At 35.5% G+C, this 7911-nt stretch overlaps 1 protein-coding gene across 2 annotated transcripts; it reads left to right on the forward strand.

The window, feature by feature from the left end:
* The first annotated feature begins 2418 nt into the window (after nucleotides 1-2418).
* On the forward strand, nucleotides 2419-5091 carry LOC127265065 (uncharacterized). 2 transcript variants are annotated; one of them, XR_007841878.1, is made up of 2 exons: nucleotides 2419-2960; nucleotides 3498-3954. XR_007841878.1 is itself a non-coding variant. In XM_051294738.1 (2 exons), the coding sequence occupies exon 2, from the start codon at nucleotides 4198-4200 to the stop codon at nucleotides 4816-4818; it is 621 nt and encodes a 206-aa protein (XP_051150695.1). In that variant the 5' UTR covers nucleotides 2419-2960; nucleotides 3978-4197; the 3' UTR covers nucleotides 4819-5091. The 2 variants fall into 2 exon arrangements, 1 of the variants encoding a protein (XP_051150695.1); XM_051294738.1 differs by lacking the exon at nucleotides 3498-3954 and adding an exon at nucleotides 3978-5091.
* Nucleotides 5092-7911: the final 2820 nt, after the last annotated feature.

The following is a 7911-nucleotide window of genomic DNA, read 5'->3' on the forward strand; positions in this document are numbered from 1 at the left end:
CAGTTCCTTCATCATCACCCTACCCAGTACCGGAATTCGGATGACCCCCTTATCTGATGCGCCAACCCAACAAGTTCGATGGTCTGTTGAGCCCTGTAAGTTGGACCAATCAAAATTCACTCTTGGCCCACCACTTGACCCAAATTCTTTCCTTATCTTTGGCCAAAACCCTAATCTTTAAAATTTGGGCTCAACAGGATTTTTTTTTTTTTAGAGATTTCTGGATTTAATATTTGATTTACGTGCAAAGTTGATGGGGCAGAAGACAAGCTCTGCGTGGCTAAGGATAGGTTGTTGCATACTGGCCATTTTTTTTTAATTATATTTTTTAAATTTTTAAAAATTGAGTACAATTTATGAGAAGTTTCTTAAAGCAAATTAATTGTTTAATTATTTGAATAATTTAAATTTAATAAAATATATACAATATATATGTCATTTTGTAGAAAATAAAATTTTATATTATAAAAAATATAAATATAAATATATCATTCTAATTAATTCAATTTAATAACCAAGTTACATCATTATTAATTTTATAAATTTAATTTAACATACATTTATATTATTATTGAGGCGTTGAAAGTTTGATCCCATGATATTCACGAGTCCAACTCTCACACCACCGTACAATCTCTTAGGGGACATAGGTGCTTACAATATTGATTAGTCATCAACTTGATAACTTGATAATGTCTAACAAAGATACATCTTAGTAAACATGCCAAATTACATGCAAATGAATTATACAAAATTGGCACCTATTATAATAGATGAATCATAGCATCAAATCTACTTTAAAATTGAAATGTAATAAAAAAAATCTAAACCAATTTTGCCAAATATTTTTCCTACATAAACACACTCTTTTATATATATATATACATATATATATTTGAGGGGATAAATATATTTGTAATGAATTTATTATTCTAAACAATGGTGTGTTGTCACTGATTAATCATTGTAGTTCTCAACATAAATACATTATCTTATATTAAATAATATTATATAAAATAATATTTCAACAAAAATTCAAATTCAAATTCAAATCAAAATCAAACAAATTTTTTTTTACATGTATTTTTAGTGATGTGTAACATTTGTTATTATATTTATCCTTAACGTAAAGTATGTATGAAAATAATCTTACATCTTACATATATTCGTTGAAAATGTTATTGGAATATTGCCATTTATGTTAATATGACACATTTCAAGCTCATATGGAATATGGCATATAGTAATTTTTAACATTTAAATTTTAATGTAAATTCAGAGTTTGCTTATCCAAATTTTTATTCGACACGATTTCAATATATATTTTATACTTTTATCAAAATTAACATTCAATATAAAATAATATTTTTTATACACTACAAAAGAAACTATGAATTAGCCAAGGAATTTTATAAAAAAATTTATTTACCTCGCAAATACCAATGGATTTAGGTATTTACATTTTTTACGAAGGAATTTTGTGAGTAGATTGATTCATTCGTAATTAACGGACATAATTTGCTAGAAATTTTGAAAATGATTTATATCTCCTAGATAAATTATAAACTATTTTATTATTTTTATTAAATTAAAAATTTTAATTAATTTCCTTATTGAATTTTTAAATTATATTAAATTAATTAAAATGATTTTTTTATAACAAAAAACTTACAAAAAATAATATATAATGTTTTATTAAAAAAATAAAAATAGTTTTAAATGAAAACAATAAACATATAAACAAATGAAATACCTATTTTATTATTATTAGTATTATCATTTTTAAATATAAAAAACAAATTATTAAATAAAATCATCTATATATCATATTATTATGGCGGCTACATTGCTAAATTTAAAATTTAATATTATGCTGAACAATGCATGGTGGGCTATTAGACAACACATAATATTACTACAAATATCACATTGTATACGTTAATATAATATAAATACAGAATATGAACAAAAAAATACATGTTATAGTCTCAACAATACAAGATATTATTACAGAGAACACACAGTATAGACATCATATTTTATGTGTTAATATAATATAAATACAATACTATATAAATTAACAACACATGCTATAGTCTTATATAATACACAATAGTTGATTTTAGCACATGACATATTTGTATACAACAAACTTATTTTTATTAAAAAACAACAAACATATTATTATTGAAAAATAACACATACCTCTATTATACATAGCATCTGCTGTATGTAATATTAATGTTTGTTATTTGTATATATAACATTGTAGTAATATGTGTTGTTTGTATACGTAACATGTGCTGATGTGAATATTCATGGGTGCATTTAACGTATTGTCCTCTCCTTGTCGTGTTGACGATTTTACCTTGGTAGATTGCGTGACTTTTTTTTCTCGCAATACTATCTTCCACCCACTCACTGTTTGCCATCATAGTTCTACCAAACCCTTTTAAATCCAATTCAATATCTTCTACCATAGCAACCCTGATCTAATCCATTTCAATTCTCCAAGAATTCAAAACCATTTAAGTTTAGGGTTTCAACCCTGCCGGACGAGAAATATTGTTATGCTTCTGAGGTCTTTGTCGACTACCGTGAATTCAAAGAAGTGCGACACAGAGAGGAAAGGGTGAATCGGTTTCCCGCCGGCGTCCAAGAACCTCATCGATCCGTCATGCAGAATTCCCGGTCGAAATCGGCGTCGAACTTCGAGCAGGCGTTCTCCTTCGGGGACCGGCAGTCTCGGTAGTTGCCATAGTTCCTCTCGAAGACCACCGGCAACACCAAATCTCTAGGTAGAATGACTTGCGTATTAGAAAGTGCCGTGTCAGTCAACATAAGGATTTCAACTTCAGGCAATCCCTGTGGGGCAATATAGAACAGACTCCTTGTTCCGCTCATCCCCTTTGTCAACTCTTTGATTGGGATACTAGCGTAGAAGTTAATCTACAAGCAAGGTAAGTAGGTCCATTACCGGCTGGCTTCGGACCGAAAAGACGCGAATTCCTCCCCATAATCCCTTACGCTTTCCACTACTCTGTGTTCGTTTCAAAATCATTCAGGAAGTTAAAATCACTGCCTAACATGATTAGTTATAGCGATTTATTCTAATTCTGGGATTGTAGCACCACGAAACTCTAGTTTGGTCTTCGGATCCTTCATTACATCACTACAAAAAAATAATATATTTGTAACGGAATTTCGTCCCTAAAGTTCACGTAGGTAACGTAATTCCATTACTAATTCCGTCTCTAATATCATTAGTAACGGAAAAAGTAGATTTAGAGACAAAAAAGTTTTGTTACAAAAATGATTTTTTCTTGTAGTGCATTTGTTTTTATAAGGCTGTATTTGATGTAATTGATAAATATCTTTATGTTACTTGGTGTCTGATAATAAAGAGATACCATTTAAGCAGCCTCAAGCACACGTAGGAATTATTTGCCTCCGCGGCTTCACGACCAGATGCTTTAACATTTGTGCTTGAAATTCAGAATTGACTCATGGGGGCTGCAGGAGCAAGAGACTCTTGATCACTTCCAAATGCAATCCGATCGATCATTTCTCATTTCCTATTCTATTCTTTGGTGGAGACGGTGTACTTGTTTTCTGGAGTGTCTAATGATTTACTCTTCTAGTTGGTAGTTATTTGCAACCATTTGATATTTCTCTCTATCAATTCCATTGACTGAACCTTTTTCTCATCCATTTATCAATTTTGCATGTAAGGTTTCCGAGATGAAGGCTAAATATTTTCCACCAAATGATAATGTAATTCTACAGAGTGAAGCTCTAACATACTTCTATATTCTTACTTTGGGGCAGTGGTATTGATTCTAGAATGCTACCTTTGATTTTTATTAGTTGTTCATGTACTCTCAACTACCTTTGATTAGGTAAATATCATCTTTTAATCAAAATATTTTTTTCAGCTTTTATCATCATCAGAAGTGCGATCATTAATGTTTGGACAGGTGCATATGCTCCGATGGAAATCGCCAAATGGAGTCGGAGGGCAAGCGGTGCTAACCATTCTGTACGGTGGGATTCTGATGTATGATTCGAGGGATAACGCCACAAATTCATTCCCAAGATAAGGAATTGTACTACAATAGCAAACACCTTGGGGGCAGTGCCTATTTGAAGCTCTAGGCGGTCCCCTTATATCCTCAATATCAGGGACAACAAGCGCTAATGGATCCGTCGGCTGACAATTATAAAGCTGCCGGTATAGCATCTCCGATGCATCCATTGCCACCCGTTACCCCACTAGCGAATCAAGCGGCGATTGATCCACAAACATTAATAGAGGTTGTTCAAAGAGTTTTTGGACAATATTTATGCCCTTTAGATTGCACATCACATCAACGATCGTACCCCGATTGGGTAGGAGCTACGATGCCATTGCCATACAATTTTAGAGTTACCGAGTTTATACTTTTTTCAAGCGAGGATGGACGTTCTAGTGTGGAGGATATAAGCGGTTTCACCGCACAATTCGACGAACCAGGCTATAATGATTGGCATAAACTTCAGCTCTTCTCATTGCCGTTAACAGGTGCCGCATTTAGTCAGTATTCGGCACTACCTCCAAATTCCGTACAATCGTGGCAAGATTTGGAAAGGGCGTTCCACGACCGATTTTACAGTCCGCCGGATGAATTTACATTGCTCAATCTAATGAGCTCAAGGAAAAAAATTGACGAGTCAGCGGTGGAGTACATTGAACATTTTCGGCAATTGAAAAGTCGTTGTAATGTTCAAATTCCAGATGCTCAAGCGATGAACATAGCCGTGAAAAACATGCACCCGTAACTTAAAAGAGAAATTGGCACAACAAAATTCGGCGACCTTTAGCAATTGGTGGTTCTTGTTGTTCATACAAAACAAATGATAAGAGAGCGACAGGTTGCTCGGGTGATTCGAACCAGGCCGGTGAATCAATCTGTTTTGATTATTGATGAGGGTGTTGATGAAAGTGCTATGGAGGAGCACGAGCTGCCAGATTTGTTTGCCGCCGGCCAAAGAAAAATATGTTAGTCCGAAGGTTGCTTATTCATTCAATATTAGTAAGGCGGATCAAATTTTTTATTTTTTGCTGAAAACAAATCAAGTTGAAGGACGGCTAGAAAATTTTGGCGTTAGACCAATTGAAAGGTCGAGTGCATGGTAAATAACATGATTCTTACAGCCATTCAATCGGGAATTGTGTGACATTTCAAAATGGCATACAACAAGCATTGAAGAGTAATCGTTTGAAATTAGCCGAGGGGAAGGATATGAAGGTTTATTCGGATCTTTTTCATGTGGATGTCAATGTTATGTCAACTAAAGGTGGAGAGTAGCAACGTAACTCTGTTTTTTAAAGTTTGAGGAGTCCACAAGCTGCACAATTTAAAGGAAATCAAGGGCGGCGATCCGGATCAATATTTCAGTGACTTGGAAATTTGAAAAACAACATTGCAAAGGGTGATTTTTCATGAGAGAGGCCGACGTTGAAAGATTGCTTGTGCCTATCATCGACGGTAGTTGAAGTTGATTCCAAGAAAGGGAACATCTTTTGCAATGTCACCATGGGTGATCGGGTAGATATTCACCCCCACATGATGAGAAAGCCTCTTATGGTACAGTCGATGGAGGAACGGATTTTTAATCGCAAGGCACATGTGGTTCAGGAGCAGAGTATCTTGTCCTTGACACAAAAAAAAGGCTACAAAGAGAGAATTTGGCTAAAAAATATCAAAATGAAGTTTCAAAGAAGAAATGGGAAGTCGAAGTAGGAAAACCAGCCATGGTAGTGGTGGAGACATTTGGAAATGTAGCTTACCTCGAAGTCAGAAAAATATTGCTAGAATGGGAACTTGGCAGGCTATTTTTTGCGAAGAAATGAATCGCTAGCAACAAAAGATGCAAATTGTATCAACGGGAAAGCAATTTCCAACTCAAGTGACTCAAAATAATATTGGAGAAAAGGCTTGCGGGTCATTGGCCACCAAGAAATTAAGCGCCAGCGACGAGAGGATCCAATTGGAAAAAATGTTTGGCGGGTTGTTTGTTGCAAAGAAACAAACCGCCAATGCCAAGATACATAGACTGTTCCAATTGGGGAGCAAATGCCGAGTATATCAACTCTAAATAGTGCGGAAAAAGATATTTGGCAGGCCGTTGGCCGCCAATGAAGTTGTTGTCAGCGACAGGAGATGTAGGTTATTTCAATTTAAAAGTGATTTTCGATGTTGATAGTTCAACAGTGGTTACCAAGGAAGCCTCAACTGACGACAACTCAAATATGGGTGCCTCTCAAATAGCAGATAGCCAGCAAGTCTGATGGAGTATACATAAAATTTGGAAAAGTTATAGTGAGTGTGGATGACAATTTGGAAAGGAAATTGAGGTTGACGAAGAAGCTACTGAGAGAGAAGTTGATGAGATTTTTAGCAAGATCAATCCATATGAAGTAGATGTTTTGGGAATACTTCCAGTTGAGTTCCATCCCAAAAGCTCGCAGCATAACCGTTTGGATGGAGATGTTAATGTAGAAGAGGTAAAGGTGTCTTCTCTTGTTGGTGATGAAGATGTTTGTTCAGAAGTGTTGGCATTTCCAAAACCTTCCGATGAACAAATTCGTCATCTCAAGCCTTTATATTTAAGGGTGTTGATCGATGGGCGTCCATCTTTACCATTGGGTTCCCTCTTTCTCTTGTTTTGTCCATCTCTTGTTTGAGAATTCTATGCAAACCTGTCAACTATGATTGATGATTCCTCCTCACCCTGGTTTCACAAAATCTACATTCAGGGAAAATTATTGGAGCTATCTTCTGATACAATCTCTGTTTTCTTGAAGGTTCCCATAAGCACTCTTGATCATGGCCTCAATCATTATCTGACTATACCTTATTATGTCGTTGGGAAAGTTATCTCTGTTGGAAAGTTTGCGGATTTTGGGCACACGGTTTTCAGCCCGGCCTTGTTTACAGTTAAGTACCACTATCTTTATCACCTATGTGCTTCCAATATACTGCCCATATCTAACTCCTCAAATGTCAGCACTCAAATGGGAGTTTTGGTTTATTGCATTGATTCATGTTTAGACTCCATAAATTTTGGGAGAGTTGTTCTGGGCCCAATGCTGACATTCTCTCTTGATAATATCTGTGATGGCTTCAATTTTCCATACCCGGCCTTGATCACTGGATTGCTTGCCTCAATGGGGATTCATCCATCTGCCGATGAAGCTGTCATACATGTCAAATCTCGTCGTCCTTCGAAGAATATGTCAATCACACACAATGATCTAAAGGATGGGCCAGCACTCTTTGGAGAAGAGCTGGTTCTGTTTCTCCAGTCAGAGAATCGTAAGCATGAACAAGAGCTATTTCAGTTGGAGCAACAAAGTGCTAAGATTCGGCATTCCATTGGGAAGATGAATAGGATGCTTCGCGACATTCTACATCATGGTGATAATGTTGAGGATGGACATGTTGATGAAGAAGATGGACATGATGATGACGGAGATGATTACTCTGGTTCATGTTAACCAAAGGGTGAGAAGAAGGAGATGTTGATGTTGGAGTGTTTGTTTTAAAGCTAGAGGCTCTGTGGATTGAGATGATGGAGGTTTCGTGACATTGCTGCTGTGACATTGTTGCTGCCCCAATTTTTGCATGAAAGTGGTTGTTGCCCATGTCGTGTTCTTTTTACTTTTGATTGATTATGTATGGGGGTTGAACTAGTATAAACTTTGTTGTTTTTGTGTTTGTGCATGCATTTTTTGGTTGTTGACTTGAGGGGGAGTTTAATTTGTATTAGCCTAGACGTATTTCATGGTGTTGCATCTCTTCTGGTTGGTCAACATCAACCAAAATGAGGGAGATTGTTAATAGTTGATATGATTTTTAGTTCTGGTTG

The sequence above is a fragment of the Andrographis paniculata genome, unplaced genomic scaffold (genome assembly GCF_009805555.1).
Source record: "Andrographis paniculata isolate CXL003 unplaced genomic scaffold, ASM980555v1 Contig71END, whole genome shotgun sequence".
Lineage (NCBI taxonomy): Eukaryota > Viridiplantae > Streptophyta > Magnoliopsida > Lamiales > Acanthaceae > Andrographis > Andrographis paniculata.

Bases quoted from the DNA above. Each gene is read 5' to 3' on its own strand.
- LOC127265065 (XM_051294738.1), top strand. From the start codon at position 4,198: ATGGATCCGTCGGCTGACAATTATAAAGCTGCCGGTATAGCATCTCCG.